Source organism: Eumetopias jubatus, unplaced genomic scaffold (genome assembly GCF_037043125.1).
Source record: "Eumetopias jubatus isolate StellerSeaLion01/CBP00866 unplaced genomic scaffold, mEumJub1_p1.0 scaffold_8, whole genome shotgun sequence".
In the NCBI taxonomy this organism is placed as follows: domain Eukaryota; kingdom Metazoa; phylum Chordata; class Mammalia; order Carnivora; family Otariidae; genus Eumetopias; species Eumetopias jubatus.
The window spans coordinates 106446436-106469524 of record NW_028274814.1 but is presented as its reverse complement, the minus strand read 5'-3'; the positions used below and the strand labels follow the sequence as shown (position 1 = coordinate 106469524).

The 23089-nt window shown below is 36.3% G+C and overlaps 1 protein-coding gene across 1 annotated transcript in view; it reads right to left on the bottom strand.

Annotated features, from left to right (window-relative positions):
* The window catches only part of TMTC2 (transmembrane O-mannosyltransferase targeting cadherins 2), a 390535-nt gene that overhangs the window by 191520 nt on the left and 175926 nt on the right, over positions 1-23089 (bottom strand). Inside the window, exon 3 of the mRNA XM_028105476.2 lies at positions 12839-13667. Within this exon, the coding sequence (XP_027961277.2) occupies positions 12839-13667 (829 nt within the window). The remainder of the gene's footprint in view (positions 1-12838; positions 13668-23089) is intronic.

Here is a 23089-nt window from a genome sequence, read left to right as displayed (position 1 = left end):
TACAATTCAGTGCAGGGTTTTTTTGTTCTAATATCTTTAGGGTTGTTCCTTAGCATTTTAGCATCTGTAATCTCTACCATATTCCTGACTTTGACAATGAGCCACCCCCACATCCATAGTCTAGTGTCTGCATAGCACTCATGATCTGTGATGCTGGGTCTCCCCTGAACCTGCCTTCATTCCTTAACTTCCTATCTGTGATTGGAATTTTTCCCATGGACTCTCCATTAAAACAAAACAAAAAACCTACTCTGCATCCCTTTCTAACAGCAGTGTGCTCTCTGCAAAATTTCGGATTAACTAACCTATAGTACTATGTAAAATGACAGTAAATACAACTGCATTCACAAGAGTAATGACTGGAAAGGGGAAACAATTTGGAAGCACCTGAGCCTTGCTTGAGCTTCTCCTCAAATCTTACAAATAGACCCCTTTCACACTGTTAAAAGTAGACAGTAAAACACTTGGTGAATATATAATCAGCATGCCACAGATAGTGACCCTATTTACAGACATACCAATTCAGTGGAGGCTTTTTAGAAATTCCTCATTATCGGGCGCCTGGGTGGCTCAGTTGGTTAAGCGACTGTCTTCGGCTCAGGTCATGATCCTGGAGTCCCGGGATCGAGTCCCACATCGGGCTCCCTGCTCTGCGGGGAGTCTGCTTCTCCCTCTGACCCTCTTCCCTCTCGTGCTCTCTATCTCTCATCCTCTCTCTCTCAAATAAATAATAAAAAATAAAATCTTTAAAAAAAAAAAAGAAATTCCTCATTATCTGACTGATCTCTCATGAAGTCAGACTGAGACCATGAAGTTGTTCAATGGGCACCTTTAGACTGATTATAAATTCTAAAGAGTGGTTGAGTTGTTTCTGACTTTATATCAGAAATATAAATGTCCCAAAAGAATCCCTTGCTTCTGTCATAACTGGTATCATCTGAGTCTGGCTCAGCTCTGAAAGATGAAAAATGCTTAGACAGGCCAAGGGTTTTATTACAACTGTATCAGGAGTTCTAAACAGCTCCAGGGTGGAAAATGAGAATCCTTTTTTTAATCCCCTCCTTTGTTCTCTGAACAAATCCTGTCATCATTGGGAAGGGTCTTGCCCTCAAATGGCCCCAGGTTAGTTTCCTACTATGTGTCACTGAACGGAATTTTTTTTTTTTTTTTGTAAGTAGGCCCCACACCAAGCCTGGAGCCCACCAGGAAGCCCAACCCAGGGTTTGAACTCACGACCCGGAGATCAAAACCTGACCTAAAATCAAGAGTCCGATGCTTAACCAACTGAGCCACCCAAGCACCCCACTGAAAGGAATTTTGATGCGGAAATGTAAAGCAAAATATCCCAAACCTAAGTTTTAGTACTAGTCCTGTTACCAATGAGATCTGGATACACTGAGGTAAAGTACCTGACTCTTTTATTTCGCCTACTTCTTACTGCAAAGTCTGCACTCTTTACCATGCTGTTTCTCCTTAAGCGTTCTGCCTCTCTTAACTTCTCATCTGTGAAACAGGTGGAATGATGCTTGCCCAAGTTAAACTTCAGCATGACTGAGACGATTAAATAAAATAATAGATATATACCCTTAAAAGTACGTTATTATGGATAAGGAATGATATTTCATTATCAACCATTAGAAGCATAACCAGTTAGATAGATACTGTTATAGTACATCTCCCTGTATTCAGAATCTCTGGGAATGCCACTGAGAATTTCATTGCCAAGTAAATCCAGGCCCACCAAAGCAAAACTCAAAGCAGAATTAAATACTCCTGAAGCCAGTTTTAATGTGAGAAAAATAATGAAAATCCTAAAGTTCACATTTTACAAAAAAAAAATCTGCTTCTAAAATAAAAATATAGTACATCTCAAATATATTGGGACACTATTTTGTACCTTACATTAACCTCTATATATTAACTTTTGATAGTCACTTTTATCAACTCAGCAGCTAGAGCCAAACACAGCAAAAGCAGAGTTAATACTAGAGAGAAGGGGAATTTAAAAAGAAATAATCAGTAAAAATACAAATTTTAAGAATAAAGTATGTGAGGAAAAATATTTATGCATGTTAATGAGAAAAAAAGAACAATTATCTATCGAATAAGTATATGAAATTTCTAAAAATAAATACCAATTATCTTTGATAATGCACAAATCTTGGGCGACTATCATTTGAAATTATTTTCTTCCGTACTTTCAGCTGACTATTAACAACAGAAAAAGAGGGAGGTTAATTGCCTCTGCCTTTTTTTGTTACAGGTCACAAGATAAGGGTTCTTGAAAAAGGCTCTGCAGCAAATACTTGAGGCATTTTTACATCACTTGAAAAACATATTGAAACAAAGAATGTGGTTTCTCATTTAACAGAATTAAGTGTACAATACAGAAAGTTCGACTTTCAGTGAAAGGAAGCTACTACACAGGTGGGTAAAATAAATAGGAAGAATCAGAAGGGTCAATGCACTAAAATGACCTTATCACATCAATCGAGTATAAGAAAGGAAAGGGCTGGCTTATTGTCCTGAAGCTCTAATCTTAACTAGATTGGGTCACAACAGGGATTCTCAGAGGCCATTTCAGGATCCTTTGCAACAAACACATCCACTGGACACATATTAGTAATTAATTAACATAACCAACTAGAAGTTGATTAGATTATGTGGTTTTAGAGACATGAATCCATATATTTCATCTGTGAGTCCTAAAAAATGTTGACCTTCAGACTAGTTCCATGTCAGGTTGTTTAAAACTCACAGAGAAGCTGTTATTTTCCTATCAAATAATCAGGATTGAGGTTAGGATACGCTTCCTTAAGCCCAACCTTTTAACTTAAAACCTCAGAAGTAAATATCTACTCTGGTTTCAGTTTGGGAATGAGAACCAGTAGCCACAACCAAAGCATGGTAGGTCTCTGAGCAAAGCACCACAAAACCTCCTGCTTCTAGAATCACACCACAGAGCAACGAGGCATGGAACAAGATGGACTTTAGTGATTGTATCACCTGTCCCCAAAAAGTTTCTCAAAATCATTGTCCTCATGTGTAACAGCAAAAGAGATTTTAAAATTCCATACCATTGCTCCCAAGTAATAGAATCTCAAGGGCAAAAGTAGTCTCAAATATCACATTGTGACTAAAGATAAGAAAAATGCAGAATACAAAGATTTGTACAATATCATTAATTAATATGCTCATGTTTTCATTACATGAGCTCAGAAACTCATTTCTACTTCAAATTGTTTTCAACACTCACACAAATACGGACAATACTCTTCAGTCTTCACCACTAGGGTGAACATGACTCGAAGCCATCCTTGGAAAATACTCAGATTATTCAAAATTGGAGTTAAGTAGAAAAACGAGGTATTGTATCTACCAGTTTTGCACACCACCAATGCTTATCTGTAAAACACAGAGTAAGCCAAGTGATAAAGTAAAAACAGATAATATATCAAAATATCGGAGACCTTCTGCTCTTTGCTGGTAGTCTCATGATAAATAATTTGAGAAATTTACTCCCTTTCCCAAGAGAAGAAAAAAAAATCATTTATCACATTTATTATAGAAACTCCCAGTTGCAATATGCAGAGCCCCAAACACTGTAAAACTGTGTTTCCTCTCCCATCCAGGAGAACTGTACACACAGAAAAAAGTACCCTGACACCTCAGTAATGTTTTTGTCAAAATCTGACTCTCAGCTGTTGTACTGAGTATCTCAACCAGTTCCTTCTTTCTAAACCTAAAATCCCTAGAAAGTTCTCCTAATTAAAATGTATGTCTACACTCCTTCTGCAAAAAATATTAATGTTGATATTTTAATGTAATGTTTTACATAAAAGAATTGAATTATGCTGTTTATGACTGAATGAACAGTCAGAGTGACAGCTAGTATTATTGGGAATTAGAATCCTAAATGCAAGACACAATAAAGTCTCTAATATAGCTCTGCCCTCCAGAAGGTGTTTTTTGTTTTTTTTTTTAATTTCTCTCCACTATTTAATCAAATTGGATTATGGTTTCTTATTTGGAAAACAATATTATCATTTTTATATGTTTTATCCTTTTTTAATTTTTAGTAAGCACATAATATGTACATTTCTGCTAGATCCCCCTGGCTGGTAATACATATATTTTAAAATTACAGACAAATTGAATACTACTATGCAAAGCTAAAAAGATGAGATTTCTTTTTCTTTTAATTTTTTTATTGTTATGTTAATCACCATACATTACATCATTAGTTTTTGATGTAGTGTTCCATGATTCATTGTTTGTGCATAACACCCAGTGCTCTACATAGAATGTGCCCTCATTAATACCCATCACCAGGCTAACCCATCCCCCCACCCCCCTCCCCTCTAGAATCCTCAGTTTGTTTTTCAGAGTCCATCATCTTTCATGGTTCGTCTCCCCCTCCGACTTACTGCCCTTCATTCTTCCTTTCCTGCTATCTTCTTCTTTTTTTTCTTAACATATATTGCATTATTTGTTTCAGAAGTACAGATCTGTGATTCAACAGTCTTGCACAATTCACAGCGCTCACCACAGCACACACCCTCCTCAGTGTCTATCACCTAGCCACCCCATCCCTCCCACCCCCCACCACTCCAGCAACCCTCAGTTTGTTTCCTGAGATTAAGAATTCCTCCTATCAGTGAGGTCATATGATACCTGTCTTTCTCTGATTGACTTATTTCACTCAGCCTAACACCCTCCAGTTCCATCCACGTCGTTGCAAATGGTAAGATCTCATTCCTTTTGATGGCTGCATAACATTCCACTGTGTATATATACCACAAAAAGATGAGATTTCTAATTCAGTACCTCTATGTAAAAATAGAACTCACACTTTGTTTTAACCATCTTCCCAGTCGAGTGATATACAGTCTTCTACAGCTAACCCTTTTTCAAAAATTATTATGACTTGGAACACCTCAGATTTTTCCATAATCCCTTGAGACTTAACTGAAATTTTCTTTTAAATCCATGATCACCAGTAATAGGTGTATAGGTATATACATAATAAGGGTAAAATTAAAAAACATGTTCTGTTTGTCTTCTTGAAAATCTCCTCTATCTGTGACATTATCTGTAACTTCATCTTGTAGCAGGAAACAAAGATATTTTTACCCGTCTGTGTTTTATAAGGGTCAAATACCTATAATTTCATTTTGTGTAAGATAGTGCTGTAATAGACTCTTTAGCTTACATTAGCAGCTTGGTTCTCTTTTGTTAAAAGAGAATTTAAAATTTCAAAAATATTAGCTATGTCTTCAATAACTCTATTCTCAGAAACAGCTTCTAATATAGTTAACTATTTCTTTTTTTTTATTCTTTTATTTATTCATCTGAGAGAAAGAGAGTGAGCGAGAGCACAAGCAGGAGGGAAGGTCAGAAGGAAAGGAAGAAGCTGATTCCCGGCTGAGCAGGGAGCCCAACGTGGGACTCAATCTCAGGACCCTGGAATCATGACCTGAGCCTAAGGCAGACACTTAACCAACTGAGCCACCCGGGTGCCTCAGCCATTTCTTAATAGATGCCAGATTTGAAGGTATTTCTAAACCTTCCCTTTCTGGTACCATTATGGAATGGAATGTCCAGACCTTCTCTCCAAGTACAGAATACATAAAAGTGCTAGGTCAAAAAATAAAAATATTTGTTAATGGAATGTATTAGTTGGTAGGATAGTTAAGGGGAATCCCTGGGTCTAGAAAAGGCTTGAAAGCAGGAATCCAGAAGAGTAGACAAGGGAAGATGGCATTCACCCAGCATATGTGACACGATGATGAAAGAGGCCTTGGGCTTTAATCAGCTTTAAGCGGGAGTTTGGATTGCAGAAACCACAGAAACCCAAGCCCCCTCAAAGTAAACAGCCTAAAAAGATGAAGGAGAAACAATCAAACAAACAAAAAACCCCCCAAACAATTCAGAGAAGGATACGGTAGATGTATTGTCTGTCAAAAATATCTGGACAAACAGAAAAAAGAATAAAAAATTCCCTGTGATTTCCTATACATAAATCCACCTTCACAAAGTTTGGCGCAAAACTACATCTGTTGCTCAAAGTGTCTCAAATATGTTTTAAGCTGCAGTTGCAATAGAGATTTCAAAAAAGATACCGTGAGAACATTACGTATAGCTTTGTGCAAACTAATTTGAAACTGGTTAAATTGAACAAAAAAATTTACTGAAGTTGATCCAAAAGTAAATCTCAATGTTTCCAAAATCATGAAAGAAATTAAATCAATAGAAAAAATTAAGCTCAGCCAGGTTCGCAGGTTAATTCTACCAATTATAGATAAAAGGGTAACTCTTTAATTTTATATAAAATCCTTCAGGAAACACAAAAGAGGTATATTCCCAAACTGCGTCTGAAAGGTTAATTGATTTTGAAACCAGAATATGATACCACAAGATCAGAACTGCCAATCTCACTCAGGAACATGGGTGAAAAACAAATTTAGAAAAATATAAAAATGGTAATACATTGTAAGTAATTCCTGGGTTTACTCCAGGAATGCAAAGTAGGTTTATTAGGAAATCTATTAATATAAACCATCAAATTAACAGATTGAGTGGGGGAAAATCTGTATCATTATCAATATTAATTCCTAAAAACAAATCTTAAACTAGAAACAAGATAAAAGCATCTACAGAAAAACCTGTAAAATGCATACAATTAATGGTGAAATGTTAAAAACATTCTTTTTTAAACAAGAATGAGACAAAAAATCTCCTGTCATCACTTCTCTTTAACATTGTAGTGGAGGTTCTAGCGTAAAATAAAATAAAGTACTTAAACAAAACTGAAATAAGGAGAGGTATGGGAGAAGGTCTTCAAAGATACTGGTGTAATTTTTTCCTAAGTGCAAAATGTCTATTTGTTTCAGTAGTATTCTTTAAATGGTACAAATATGATGTGTATATATACATTTCTCATGATATACTTTATATATATAATAAAAAAAAGCAAAAAAATGTTAAGCACTTTAAGAATCAAACACAAAAACTAATATGGAAATCAGAATAATTTAACTTCGTACTTGTTTTAACCATATGCTAGTTGGAATTCCTTTGAAATAGAACCACTGGTAAATATATTCAATCTAAGGCAATGCTAATTTTAGGTTTGAGGGTTTTCAAAAGCCCATAAAGATTCTAAAAGTTTTGTTACGGATAATTTTAAAGACAGGGTAAGCAGTAAGTCACCTGCTTCATGTTGTGGTCCAGTATTTTTTTTCCAAACAACTGTACTTGCAGTCATTAGAGCTGGAACAAAGGAAGAGATTTATATGCCACTCCATTCTCAGAGTCAAGGAAACCTGATGCTTTTGAACTTCTGAGAGTATTCCATCCCAACTGAAAAGCAACCATAGCTGATTTCTTCAAAACTCAAATGTTTAAAAGAGGCCTTAACTGAACGGTTTAACATATTTATTTTTTAAAATATTTGAGTCTAGTTGAGCTAATGAGACATTTTCATTTTATTCTCGTCAGCCCCATTATTTTATATTTTTCTAAACAGAAGAGAAGAAATACACTGAGATGAAGCAATACAGAATTTCTCTCTACCCTCTGGAAGGCTGATTCAACTCTGTAGGATTTTTCTCCCAATCAGCCTCTACCGGTGCTTTTAGCTAGCTCTCTCCTACCACACCTCTCTATTAAAAAAGAAAATCTGTGTTTTACAGCTTTTTAGTAACTCAGATTAGCCAGTCTTAGTAAAATGCTACACTGGTTGCCCTTCCTCACTTTATGGCTAAATCCTATTTTTTATAAAAATTTGAACCTCTTTTGAAAATTTGTCATCTCACTTTAAAAGTAACATAATAAATTACCTAAGAAATACAATAAACCTTACTATACAATTTCAATGCTGGCTGCTAGCACTTCACCACTGCTGAAGACACTCAAGTAGAGGTAAACAAAAACTCAGACCATAGAATCTACAACAAATTAGTCAAGTTTCACATGACTTGAAGGTTTGGATTTCACTTAAGTTATGAGCTGTTTCCTACAGAAAATGCTACTCCTTCAACATACTTGTTTCTTGAAATCGGAAACTACATGAGGTTGAAATACAACAATCAGTTTTACACAAATCCAGGAAGGAAAAACGGTCAAACCATGCATGGCTGCAGCAACTACTTTCTCTGCTTTTTTACATCAAAATGGGCCATATTTGTCATTTGCAGAAGGAGGGAATGAACATAGAACGCTTGGGTAATCATCTTTAGAGTTTCAAATATATGCATCATTAAAAATATATCTTTTATATCATTTCACATATTTACATTAAAAACAGGCATTAAAATAAACTTTAGTTATTTAATAAGTTTTCCTTGGATTAACCCTGTTTAATTAAAAATCACAGTCATACATTCTTCAAAGCAAAATGATAGTTAATAAACCAAACTACTCTAAAGAAATGATTTGATTTTTAATCTATAACTTTAAAAACTTTAAATACCTTTTAGCATACCAGATATGCCACCTATATGCTATCATTCTTTTTTATGTTTATATGCTCACTGATCTGTTTCTCTATAATAACTTTGCTAGTCTCTGCTTATGACCTTAATAAGGAAGTTGGAAAGTAGTTGGTTTTAGGGAAGATGGTGATGAGTTTGAGATACTGGCAAATCATCCAGGTGGAAAAGTTCCACATAGATATGAGGTCACTGGGAAAATAACTTAGAAATTCAATGACATGTTTATTGACCCCCCCCCATATACCAGGAAGGGTTCTAGAATCTATAAAGAAAGGAAAATAAAGGCAATCTTTGGACAGAACCTTGAAGAATGAATCAATTTAGGAAGGGAGGCAAACCTGTAGAAGAGGGAGCTGTGGAAAATGAGAGAAAGATAATGAAAACTGTGATGTGCTTTGAAGGCCAGAGTAGCAGAGATCAATGGTGCTCAATTCTATAGAAAGCCAAAGATGTGGGGATTTAGAGAAAGCCAGGGGCCAAGAAGGGTGATCATACATTTAACCACTTTTAATGAATTAAAAAATGCTTTTTTCCAAGCAGATACTAATCAATATGGTTTACAAAATATGTTGTTTTAAACACACACACACAAACACTTTCAAATATTATGTGGCTTCCTCATTAAAGCAGTCATCAGGGAAAATTTCCTCTTTCCTAAGCACAAAAATGCAAAGAGTCATTGTGAAATCAGCAAACTACAGTAATCAACTATGTCTAGTATTTTCCTGACATTATCAACCACATAATGAGACAGGACTTGTAGTTTACATAGTCCAAATCAGCTATCATTTCTCCACTATCCAGATTTAAACCATAAATTAGCAACACAGTCACTATGACAGGCTTTACCCATCATCATTTGCATCCAATCAGTTAATGACTGGCAGCTGTCTACAGGACCCATTACCCAAGGCAGCAGCTTTAATGTATAATGCTTCATGAGGCTTAAAATCATATTCTGGTAAACACATGGTAGAATGAAGTACTCCAAAATTTGCAAAGGCTTTCAAAGGAGGGAAGAAAAAAACCTAACTCAATGAAATAACTGTAATCTCAGACAACCTTACAAAGAACTGGCTTTAAAGGATTTCTAATCTTTTGCTAGACTCAAATAACATAGCAGACTAAGAAAAAATTACCTTAAGGAAGATTACTACCAGTCTCATAATTGCTAGGGAAGTAACCATAGCCACAATTATTATTAACATGTTATAAATAGAAAAAAATAAGGAACCTAGATGTTGAGTTTTGTCTCGTATCAAAATGGAATGTGCACAGAAGGCAGTCATGGGATCCAAAACTACCCCCATTTCCAATTCTATCCCTCTTATTATGAAGTGTCTCTCAGTTCCTGGTATATCAATAGCATAATATTTTACACTTTCACCTTCTTCAATGCATATACAACTTATCCCTAAACTGATTATAAACTCTTTACGAAGACTGACTTTAACATTTATTATTCAGTGTGTTCAATGCATGCCTTCTCTTCTCTAACAGGCAAGAAAACAGCAGGGAGGCCAACTAAGAGGCTTTTATTAATAATCCCAAGAAAGATGATGGTGGCATGGGCCAGAGTGGTAGTACTGGAGGTGGTAAAAAGTGTTCAAGTTCTGGATGTATTTTTGAAGAAAGAGTCAAGAGGCTTTGCTGATGAAATGGATGCTGAGTGTTAAAGAAAAAGAGGAGGTTGGGGGCGCCTGGGTGGCTCAGTTGGTTAAGCGACTGCCTTCGGCTCAGGTCATGATCCTGGAGTCCCAGGATCGAGTCCCACATCGGGCTCCCTGCTCGGCAGGGAGTCTGCTTCTCCCTCTGACCCTCCTCCCTCTCATTCTCTCTCGCTCAAATAAATAAATAAAATCTTTAAAAAAAAAGAAAAGAAAAAGAGGAGGTTGGATGACTCCAAAGCAGTGGTCAGAGCTGCTGGGAAAATAGAGTTGCCTTCAACTGAGATAGTAAAGGCTGTAAGTATAGCAGGGGTGCAGTGCAGGTAGTGGTGGTGGGGTTGTGGGAGCAGGGCAGGGTTCAGGAACTGAATTTTTGATGTTTCAAAGGACTTAGAGTACTAGTTAGTCATATGTTCATTTAACTAACAATACTTGGAGCACCTAAATACTATAGCACTTCTTAAGTATTAGGAAGGAAACATGAAAATATATTGGAAGCCAAGGAGATGCTTAATAAGTCTTTTACTGAGTGAATGGATGAAGAAAGAATCAAGCATTTTAGCTTTGTCAGCAAAATAACTGAATCAAAATCAGAATAACTGTCAAAAGTATCGTAGCCAAATATATCTAGAAACATATCTGGACAATATTTAGGAGTTTACAAAATGCTTTCTATCTCTGTGGGGACCGAGACTGCTACTTATACTCTAGCATCTGAGTATCTGCCCTCCCCTTCTTCAAGAGTAATAAAATTTGGCTGGGTACTTGGCTTCTCAGAATTAAGATAACATTTCCCAGCCTTCCTTGCAGCTAGGCGTGGCCAACAGTCTGTGAGCAAGCATGGTGTGTGCAATTTCGGTGATATGCTCTTAAAAAGAATGGGTACGCCCACCGTTTGCTCTTTCTCTCTTTTCCTGTGAGCTGAAGTGCTGATGTGATAATAAGCCATCTCAGACCGTATGGACAGGGTGACACTACCAAGATGGCAAGAGAACAAAAGAGAAGGAGCCCGGATCCTGAAAACCCATGGCGCCATCTTATCAGCTCTGGGCTACACACATAGATTGTTACATGAAAGAATAAAGCTTCTATCTTATTTAAGCCACCGTTATCTTGGCTCTTTGTTATAGTAGCTTAACCTGAAACTTCACCAATAAATTTAATAAATCCTCAGAACCACCTTGTGATGAAATTAACATGCGGGTTTTTTTTTAATTCCTTACAATGTATCTGTTTTAAATAGCAGGAAAATAAATTGGCAACATAGCCTTGCTTTACATACTTTCATCTACCAGTGAAGAAAAACCAGCTGAAAAGCATTCTGTGAGAACTGATTGCAACATTTTTTACAGCAAGATTTGGGTTCATGCATTCACTAAACTGTGCAGCACTCACTACCTACAAAAGCCACATGGTAAAGATTTTTTCCACAAGAACTGAGGGATTTTATGCTATGCACTAGCTCAGTTTTAATGTTTCTACTCACATTAAAGTCCCGGCAATCTATTAAGCGTTACAAGTACCAACAATCACTTCCTTAGCTTAAAGAAATGAGTAGCTGCTCGCTGAACTCCTGACTTCATTGGTAATCGGATAAGGAGTTGCTTCTAGGGTATCCAGATCTTTGGACATATATCCCGATATCTCTCAATAGGCCATTCCCTACATTTGGAACAGGTTTACACTTCCAGTATTTGAAAACCAGTACACAGTTGTATTGGAAAAAGTAGAAAAAGCCCAGTTCAAATGCTACACAAGCAACCCTAATGTAAAAGATAAATAACTAAAAAAAGAAAAAGAAAAGGCTTATGAAGAACAGTTTACTATGATATATTTCTGCACCTAAAAGGTGTACTTGTTTTCATTTAATTGCTCTCTGGCTTCTATCATCATTTTACTGCCTAAACCAGAGAAATCACTGTAACAGCTTTTGCCTATTCATTTATGCTTTAAGGGAGACTTCCTATTCTGGCTATAGATTCTATGATTTGCTAAAGAAGTGTTCTAAATCAAAAACAATAATGAAATACATGATCAATCTTACTGTACAGTGAAATTTATTTCCCTACGTGACTTAAGAACTCTTAAATAAGAATGTGCTAACGGCTTGGCAACATCCAGATTACAGAGCCTCTGCAAAGCTAAGGGCGACTCACACTTGTATGCGCACACACTGACACCTAGAGACATGATTCCAAGATTCAGAGGTAGCATCACCTCCAAATCTTCTAAAGATGTGAATGTAAGTCTTAACAGTATTTCCTCAGGCGATGCTTGGAAAACAGCAAAGCTAAAATACCCTCAAGTGGGATAGCCTAACTTTTATTACATGATGAAAGAGATGATGTCTGTATCAGTATTTAAAAGACAGAAACCAAGCATTTGTCTAAATTTTTTATGACAATCAATACTTTTGCAGAACCGTTCAAATTCCTCTGGACAAATATAGTCCGGAACATCAGAAAATACTTCCCTATTCCAAATATGGAATTCTGGATACATCTCTAAATTGGTTGTACTGCTCAGCTCTTAAAAAAAAATGAAATGAAACAAAGATACGGGTATGGCAGAAAAAGACCTCTTCTTCCTGAATACTGCGTTGTAAGGCAAGAAGCAAGGATATAAAAAGGCACAATGAGTAAACTGTTTAGGCAAAAGTATAAAATAAAATATTACCTTTAGCTGGGTTTACTTTTATCCCTGACCTATACAGCATTTCCTCATTCTGCCAGTCTCCATTCCTGATCGCAGTCTTCAGTCCATAGAAAACAATTAATGTAGCTGTGGCATAAAAAATCAAGCTCTTGAGAAACCGCTTTTGGACCTTGACATAAAGGGCCCTGGCTCCCACTGTAATGAGGAGGCAGAAGCCCATACTAGGAATATACAAAACTCGCTCTGCAATTACAAAGCCGACATAGAAAAACAGGTTCGTGGCAGGAACAAAGGGTATTATTAACAAAGATAAAGAAAGAACAACAATGTTCTCCGTAGAAGGAAGTTGCGTTCTCTGTGATGCATTATTTTTAATGCCATTTTCTACTTTGGATGCAAAGCTGGGCTTAATCTCTGAGTTCCGGTACTCCATATCTGAATGGCAGCTATGTCCATTTGCATTCTGCTTGCCATTTGTTACAAATTTCCCATTGCATTCTCCTTCCACGCTTGGGCTCTTCAAGCCATAGTAGGCAAGGAGGAGGAGTCCAACATAGAAGGCCACAGTGTGTAGGTTTCTCCAATCACAAACTGTTTTGAGCAGAGGCACAGCATCCATTGACCAATCAAAACTGAGTGTATCTGGGCATAGCAACAGCCAGAGGTTCTTGGTTGGCAAGTAGAAGAAAGTGAGTGTCCGAGCCAACAGGCTATCCGAATCAGCAGCTGGGTTGTCAGAGTTGGAAAAGCTTGGTGGTTTGTTTCCCATCCAGTATAAACGGGCACCCAAAAGGGAAGTTCCCCAGAAAGTTAACAGACTAATGCTGAGGAAAAGAGACAAGTTCTTCCTCTGAAACCAAAAGAGAAGGGAAAAAATTAAGATCATCATCAATACAGCATGGGAACACTTCACTTAACATTTAGAGACGAAAAGACATTTTGAAGTGGACAGTTAAAACCACATAGGTCTTAAATACATGCCTTTATTTCTATCTCCATTTAAGTGTGCTTAAGCAAGGGGCGCCTGGGTGGCTCAGTTGGTTAAGTGTCTGCCTTCGGCCTTAGGTCATGATCCAAGGATCCTGGGATCGAGCCCCGCGTCAGGCTCCCCGCTCCAGCGGGAAGCCTGCCTCATCTCTCTCCCACTCCCCCTGCTTAGTGCTCCCTCTCTCGCTCTCTCTCTGTCAAATAAATAAATAAAGTCTTTAAAAAAAAAGGGCTTAGGAAAATTTAACCTAAAAAAAACCCCATTGACTGTGGAAGCCTACTTTGTATATAACTTTTGATGAACGTTTTTTCTTCTTGTTCTAAAAAATACCAAGAACCAAAGCCTCAATTTCCTGACCTCTGTAAAATGGATTAAATGTATTTCCCCCTCAGAATTGGTATCAGGTTAAATTGAGACCTGAGACCACAGTATAAAAGTACTTAGCACTCTGCACAGGATAGAATAGACATCAAATAACTATCTTCTTTCCCTTTATGGTTTAGGTTCTTAGAAAAACAAAGAGCAGGTATGCCCCAAAACATGGAGTATGACAGGATTCTGCCTGGCTCAAAGGAGTAACAGCATTTAGCTATGTCTATGCCAGTCCTCATTTCATTGTCTCGAATTTTCTTGCAGAATTTATCAACAGGCTTTCATCTGCTACCCCATGCTGTCACTGACATCAATGACATCAAACATTTAATAACACTCCTCATGAATCCCAAATTTTCCACCCCGATGACAACTTTTTAAAAATAAAATGACTTTGATAATGTGCTTACTTATTTTAAGAGAGAGACAGAAAATTATGAGAGGAAGGCCAAAGGGCATTCCTGTTAATGAGAATTTTCTGGCAAACTCTTTCAACCTGAATAAGAATTTAGTGACCTCAAACAATCTAAGTCCTGAAGAGGCAAGCGGGAGGGGGAGGGATGGATACTATATCCCAACTTCAATGATTCCTTGGTAATGTGATCTCTTACCGCACACATTGACATTGTATAGAATTATACATGAGTAACACTCAAAATGGTGCTTGGAATCTTAAGGGTATGCCAAATATTTAGTTTAAAAAAAAAACACAAAAGGCAAAAGCACAAATAGATAAATGGGACTACATCAAACTAATAAAAAACTTCTATACAGCAAAGGAAATCATCAACACAATGAAAAGGCAACCTGCTGAACGAGATTTGCAAACCACACATTTGATAAGGGGTTAATACCCAAAATACATTAAAAAAAATCTCATACAACTCAAAAGAAAAAAAAATCTGATTAAAAATGGACATAGGATCTGAATAGACATTTTTCCCGGGAAGTCACAGAAACCGGTACATGAAAAGGTGCTTAACATCACTGGTCATCAGGGAACTGTAAACTCACACCACAATGAGATATCAGCTCACACGTGTTGGAATGGCTAGAAATAACAAGAAATAACAAGTGTTGGTGGGGATGTGGAGAAGAGGGAACCCTCGTGCACTGTTGGTAAGAGTGTAATTTGGTGCAGCAACTATGGAAAACAGTGTGGAGTTGCCTCAAAAAATAAAAATAGAACTACCATATGATCCAGCAATTCCACTTCTGGTATTTATCTGAAAAAAAAATCGCTATCTCAAAAAAAAGATCTGTAACCCTACATTTATTGCAGCATTATTTATTTATAATAGCCAAGACATGGTAATAACCTAGGTGCCCACCGACGGATGAAGGATAAAGAAAATGTGCGATATATATTTGATGGAATATTTGCCCACACACAAAAAAGAAAATCTTTTTTTTTTAAGATTTTATTTATTTATTTGAGAGAGAGAATGAGAGAAAGAGAGCACATGAAGGGGGGGAGGGTTAGAGGGAGAAGCAGACTCCCTGCTGAGCGGGGAGCCCGATACGGGACTCGATCCCGGAACTCCAGGATCATGACCAGAGCCGAAGGCAGTCGCTTAACCAACTGAGCCACCCAGGCGCCAACAAAAAAGAAAATCTTGCCTTTTGCAACAACGTAGATAGACTTTGAGGACATTATGCTAAGTGAAATAAGTCAGCTGGAGAAAGACAAACACTGTATGATCTCACTTATAGATGGAATTTTAAAAAATAAAAACCCTGAACTCTTAAATAAAGGAAACAGAAGGGTGGTTGTCAGAGACAGGGATGGGAGAGTTGTCAAAATGGATGAAGTGGTGAAGGTGGTCAAAGGTACAAACTTCTAGTTATAAGTTCTGTGGATGTCATATACATCATGGTGACTGTAGTTAACAATACTCTATTGCATATTTGAAAGTTGCTAAAAGATCAGATCTTAAAAGTTGTTAGCACAAGAAAAAAAAACAAATTACTCTGTGTGTTGATGGAATCAACTACACTTACTATGGTGATCATATGCCATATATACATATACCAAATCATTATGTTGTGCACCTAAAACTAATAAAATGCTAAATGTCAGTTATATCTCCATTTTAAAAAGTCCAAAGAACAATATATCTTGAGCATGTACAACTTCTATTAAAACAGTCTCTATGCATTATATACAATTGCCACTGGATTCTCTTCCTCAGACTCCTCATTCACCCCACCTTTCATTGCTGGAAGCCACAGAACTGGTCATGGACCATCTGCTCCATCTCTACTATTAACCTAATGATCTTGGCAAGGTCTAATTTTAAAAAATATTAATATATGCTAATGATTCCACCTTAACCTTCCTTTATCTCCACAGTCATTTATTCAATTGTCTATTGGAGATATTCACTTAGGTATTTCAAATTCAAAATGCCCAACATAAAGCTTGACTTCATACCCTCCTGACACTAAACACTTCCTCCTTCAGTCATCACCACCACCAAAGACGGTAAACCTATGTAACCAGTTTCTTCTTCCCAGCCTCCCTCCCTCCCCCTGCCCCATTCTATCCATTACCAGCTCTCACTTTCTCTTCAGAATATAAGCCAGATTTGTCCATTTCTCACCATCTCTTCTGTCACCACTTGAGTCCAAAATGCCCACACTTGGATGATCACAATAGTCTCCTCCTAACTGGTGACCCAGCCCTTTTAAACACAGATTACATTATTCCCAACTTTCAAAGTCATTAATGGGATCTTACTCTAAGACCTTGGAAGTTCTCACCTCTACAAAGAACATTCTAATTCACAGAGGGTTCTCTCTCTCTCTCTTTCTGTGATATGTGTTTTAAATTTCAAAATTACTCTTTTTAAAAGGAGAATTTTGAAGTGTTTCTTATTTTTTTATCTTTTTTTCCCAAAGATTTTATTTATTTGTGAGAGAGAGAGAGAGAGCAAGTGAGCACAAGAAGGGGGAGCAGCAGACAGAGGGAGAGGGAGAAGCAATTCCTGCTGAGCAGGGAGCCCGATGCAGGGCTCGATCCCAGGACCCTGGGATCATGACCTGAGCCCAAGGCAGACGCTTAACCGACTGAGCCACCCAGGCATCCCTCAAAATTATTTTGAAAGGTATTTTAAATATTTAAAGACAAGGTACTTCTGGGTATAAAAGAAATGAAGACAAGGAGACTAGAAGTTTAAAATTCAAAATAAGGAAAATGAGAAACAGCAAACAGATGGAAACTATGACAATTTTATGAGGTAGGATTATTAATATCAGATTACAGTAACACTAAATTCACAGAATTAACTGCCTCAGTGTTTCAAAATATCTGTGGTCAACTTCTAAAGTATTTCACATAATGCTGCATGGAATTTTTAGCGGTGGGGGAGTAATATGTTCAGTCATCACTAATTTCTCACTTCCAGGTCTTCTCTGGAAAAATGAAATGGTTCAGAATCAGTATCATCTAAAAATACCTTTTGCAAACCATTCTTTTGCTCTTCCGAAATTCTACCCAGCAAAAATCCTAAAATTTACTGATTTTAGAAAAAAACTCCACAAAACACAAAACTGCACATTAGAGGCTGTAATACCTCGATAGACAAATCACACAATTGAAGATGCTTTGATTACACAAGAGAGAAACATGTCATTTGGCAAAGATAAATGAAATAAGGTGCCATGGATGAGGAAGACTGATCTTGAAAAAACAATTCAAGGTGAAAATTTGTACCAAAAGTCCATTTTGCAACTAAGTGTACTAAGTACACAAAGTGTAACTGAGGCCATTCTATTCCAGTATCTTCTGGTGACAGTGAGGAGAGAGAAAGGGGAGGCATTACCCTCCTCTTCAGTCAAGAAGAAAAGCAAAGGAGTAAGAGAACCACATGGGGAAGGAAAGTGTAATCAGGATTCTTTGCTAGTCATGAAACTCCAGAAGAAGTTAGCCTTAATCATTGCATAATTTCACTTTATTCTTAAAACAGAAATATCATAAGGCAAAACTACCTTATTAACTTTTAATAAAAGCATCTTTAGCAATGTTTAATAAATTATCAAAGCATTAAGACTGAAGATGTGATCAAAATGATTCTTGTTATCATACTTAAAGAATATTTAAATAAACTACAAAAGATTAATGAAAGCTATTCAGTGATAAAATATAAGAAGCCTAGTGTTGAGCAAATGACAAAAGTGAAAAAGCAGAATAAATGCTAACATTAATTTATAAAGTCCTTTATATTTTAAAACATTTTCATATACAGCTCCCATTTAAACAAATTATGTAACAACGAAGATCAAGAGACACTGAAGTTCTGAAGTGAGATGCTCTCATACACTCATTGTAACTTAAAGTTAAGGTCTATAAGGGCTAAATAAATGACACCGTTAAAGGAAAATTTAATGAACAGGTAAAAGAAAATTAATGTCAAAATGTTTAAAGTGGAAGAGCTTCTAAGGCCTCATGACTGACTACCACTTTTTATGTATTTTATGATTTCTTTGAAATCACAACTTTCAAGTCTCTTTAATGCCTTCTCACAGAATACTGTTAAAAATGGTCACCTATAAAATGGGATTCTGATAAAACCAAATCTCTCTTCTAACCTCATTCATTGTTTCTGTGGTAACAGCCTTAAAAATAAGGTGAAAGAAAAGAAAGCATGGAAAGGATTTTTAATTAATCGCAGTCCCTATGTCACCTGGGTGACTCAGTTGGTTACATATCTGCCTTCGACTCAGGTCATGATCCCAGGGACTTGGGATCGAGTCCCACATCGGGCTCCCTGCTCAGCAGGGGTCTGCTTCTCCTCCTGCCCCTCCTCCCACTCGTTCTCTCACTCTCTCTCTCTCTCTCAAATAAACAAAATATTAAAAAAAATCATAGTCCCTATGCTCTTACTTATGGATTAAATCAGATGAGCAAATTTTTATTGAGTTACAGGTAGGAGTCAAGTCATATAATTAGCCTCAGCATTTTATTTTTGTTGTTCTTCTTGGCTTCGTGTATCAGATGATTCAACGCAGGTATTTGTAAGATAAGGCATGAGAGTTGTGAAGAGTTACCACCAGACTGGAAAGTTAAAGCTAGTAAAAATCCACACATAGAAGACAGGAAACGTAACATGATCGAAGGATAATCTCTGATGGGTAGCGTTAGAAAATGACTGCATTTTAATAGTGAAAACATAATGAATTCATTGAGCATATCATTAAGACGGCTGTATGTGACAGGCACTCTCCTACTAGGCACTGGATGTATACGTGCAGAGAGAGGGCAGACCCCGTGCTTGTGGAGTTTGCATGTTCTAATCTGTCCAGAAAAACACTTTGGGAGGCAAAGAATCATGGTGTCTTAAAAGATAGCTTTCAAACCTAAAGGACCATCAATATTAATTGTGAACTGCTAAAAATACCAAAGCCCTGGTCTGACTAATATCTCCATAGGAGATTCTAATGCAGCCGAGCCTGAGAATCATCACATATTTGTACAAGTCTAATTCTTAACAATGACACTGAAAATACTGTGGGATTCTGGCTTTCATTTCACAAAGTTTTAAGGCATATTTTCCTCATTCTAAATGAATAAACCATAATGAAACATAAATAATGCTTTCTCTGAGGCTCTAGGACAAACTGGCTTCTTAGTATAATAAATGAGTGTCATGAGGTCAGGCTACAAAGGAATTGAGATCTCTGTAATAAGTATAATTCAGGGTTGAAATATTCAAGTCTTGTTCCAATATACAGAAGACAAAGGACTTTTTCCCAGAAAAAAAAAAGTCTCCTAAACATGAATCACAAAAGGCAAACAATCCAATAGAATAGACTTAAAAACATGGGAAATTCAGAGAAAAGACAACAATAAACAATTATAATTCATTTGTTAATAAAAATGAAAATTAAAGTAAAAAGAACAAACTTCAAATGAATCTAAGTAAAAAAAAAACTGGGGAAAAAAGAATTGGCTACAGAAGTCACTAAAATTGTGTTGTAACAAGAACTATTACATACTGAGAAAATATAAATTACTTTGGTGAGAAATTTGGAAGTACTTAGGAAAATTAATAATTTGCAAAATCTATTATTTGGTAATCTGGACTTAGTGACTCTCTAACAAAACCTCTTAGATCTAAATACAAGAATTTCTAATGCTGGATTATTTATAAAAGCAAAAATAAGTAAATCGCTGAAAATTTCACTAGAGCAATATGGAAATAAATCATGGTATACCCATATGTTCTGAATCTATAAGGCAACTAACAGGAATAAACCATCCATATAAACTACATATACAGTATATGGAGAGATACATATATTTATATATAGAGGCATACATACACACCAACATGAAAAATACTATATAGCAATTAATGCAAATGAACCAAATCATTAGATAGTAACATGACTCATAAAAACTCAGGTTGCAAGATATGCGTATTATAAAATCATACAGGCCATTCAGGAAAAAAAAATCCCATATATTTTTCACAAATGCATACATATATTTGTAAAATCATCCTCCCCCCCCCCCCCGCCAAGTCTAGAAACAATTACACCGAACATCAGATGACGGGAAATTGCTGGGGCAGGGCACAGAAGGGAGCTGGATGGATAGTTGAAGAGACAAAGATGGCTTCAAATTTATGAGTGGTTGCCATTGATATAAAAGATGTATCCAAAAAACCCCAAAAAAGGTTTGATAACCTTTTATGTCTAAACTTACATGTCTTAGGTTGAAATAATTTTTTTGAAACAAATATATATACAAATAATGGTAACAAATCCAAATTCTGGTTATGGATAGATAAGTATCCATTAGTTCATATACTTTTCCATATTTAATATTTACTGTAGCTATTCTTTTATAATTAAGTTTCTCGATATTAAAAAATACTTTTCCATGTCCCAATTCAATCTATCTACAATTATTTTTTGTAATCCTTACCTTAATTTTGCTAGAAAATCTGTTAAATATACAAGAAAATTAGGTAAAAACACAATGCACCTCGGCTGGGATACAAAATTATGATAATATTACCTAAAAATGGTCTTTTAGATCTGGGATATAACAAATGGTACATCTTTGAATTCTCAGAGATTACTACGGAGCCTAACGTTCGTAGGCATTTGAAAATGATTCTTAAACTCTGACCCTCAAACCAAAAGTCAATTTTTTTACCTGTCATTATCTCCCACATTTTTTATTAAAGATTTATTTATTTATCTGAGAGAGTGAGAGTACATGTGCATGAACAGGAGGAGGGGCAGAGAGAGAGAATCTCCAGCAGATTCCCTGCTGAGCCAGGAGCCCAAGGCGGGGCTCAATCTCATGACCCTGAGATCATGACCTGAGCTGAAATCAAGAGTTGGGCGCTTAACCAACTGAGACACCCAGGCACCCCCCACCCATTTTAAATCCTATTATGGTAAATCCTCACTCCCCATCCTCCACACAAAGGAGCAAATGAAAGAATATTGCACAACTCCAAAGCCAGCTTGATTGTCATCATATACAGAAACTTGGCCTTGTCACCTTTATATCACAACATTTTCTGCCTAACTCCAAACCTCTCCATGAGAAGTATACATGAAGGCAGTAACATGTTCTGGAGGAACATTTTCCTGACTACAACTTCATTCCAAAAGTAGAATTAAAAATGGGAAAATGATTGCATCCCGAAGAATTCTTATCAGATACATTTCGTGTCAATTACTAAATGGACAGGGTTCCTTCATGTTTTAATTCACTAGTTATTTATAAAATCATATAAATCAGCTTTATGAAAGTCTAATTTTTCTAAAAGTTCAAATGTGGTCTTCATCTTTTCAAAAAGTTGTTCTTTAACATTAAAAGGGAAATTTGCTTCAGTTTCCATGTTACTGAATATCCATAAATATACATATTCCTAACTACAAAATTTTAGAGGGATTTTTCTGGAACCGTCAGATATAGAAAATCATAGAAGGAAAATCAACTAAGGATATCAAGTTCATGGTTGACAATTTTATCTCGAGTCTTTGGACACACTAATAGAATAAAAGAACATAGCTATAATGAGCAAATAATATGAAATTTACTATAAAACATCAAAATCTTTTCCACACATCACCTGAAATATGAAGGCAAATCTGATGAGAAGAACCTGTCATATTAACTAGTAGTGGTGATGCCTTCATAGAAGCCCTGTAGAGCATTATTTTCTTCTCTGAGAGTCTTTGCCTAAAGAAATAGCACAAGAGAAGAGCAAAAATCAATTATAACAGCTTCCCTCTCTACTATTCAAGGAAAACTGCCCTTCATGGTGGCAGCTTCAATACTGCCTTCTGATCTCAAGATTCTCTGGGACAGAAAGGAAACTGAAAAGGAATATTTTATACTCAATGAAAGAAAAATGTAAACATTCTGCCTTAGAGTATTAAAACCATCATGAGACTTGCTTTTTGGCAAACTAATGAAAATAAATTACTTAAGCATAAGGCTCATTTAATTCCAAATTAAGCCCTTGGCAATGATAGTAGAGTTGTAATAATAAAGGAGATAAAATTCAGCATCTGAAAGTTTTAAGAATAACTGAGAAAAAAGGCTCTCCAGACATAACAAAAATCTATCGTCCTTTATTTTGTATCCATTATTCATCATTGAAGTCATAAGCTTTCCTTGTATCAATAATAAAGGATTTCTCCTAGCTGCCCCCCTTCCTAAAATAGTTCTCATTGGAGACACACCTCAAAACAGGAATATAAAAGCATATATTTCCAACATTTCTGAATATGTGACAAGAAGGAATGTATGGTTAAAAGTTTAATTAGAAATTGTTTCTAGATGTTGGCGGGGATGCGGAGAAAGGGGAACCCTCCTACACTGTTGGTGGGAATGCAAGCTGGTGCAGCCACTCTAGAGAACAGTATGGAGTTTCCTCAAAAAG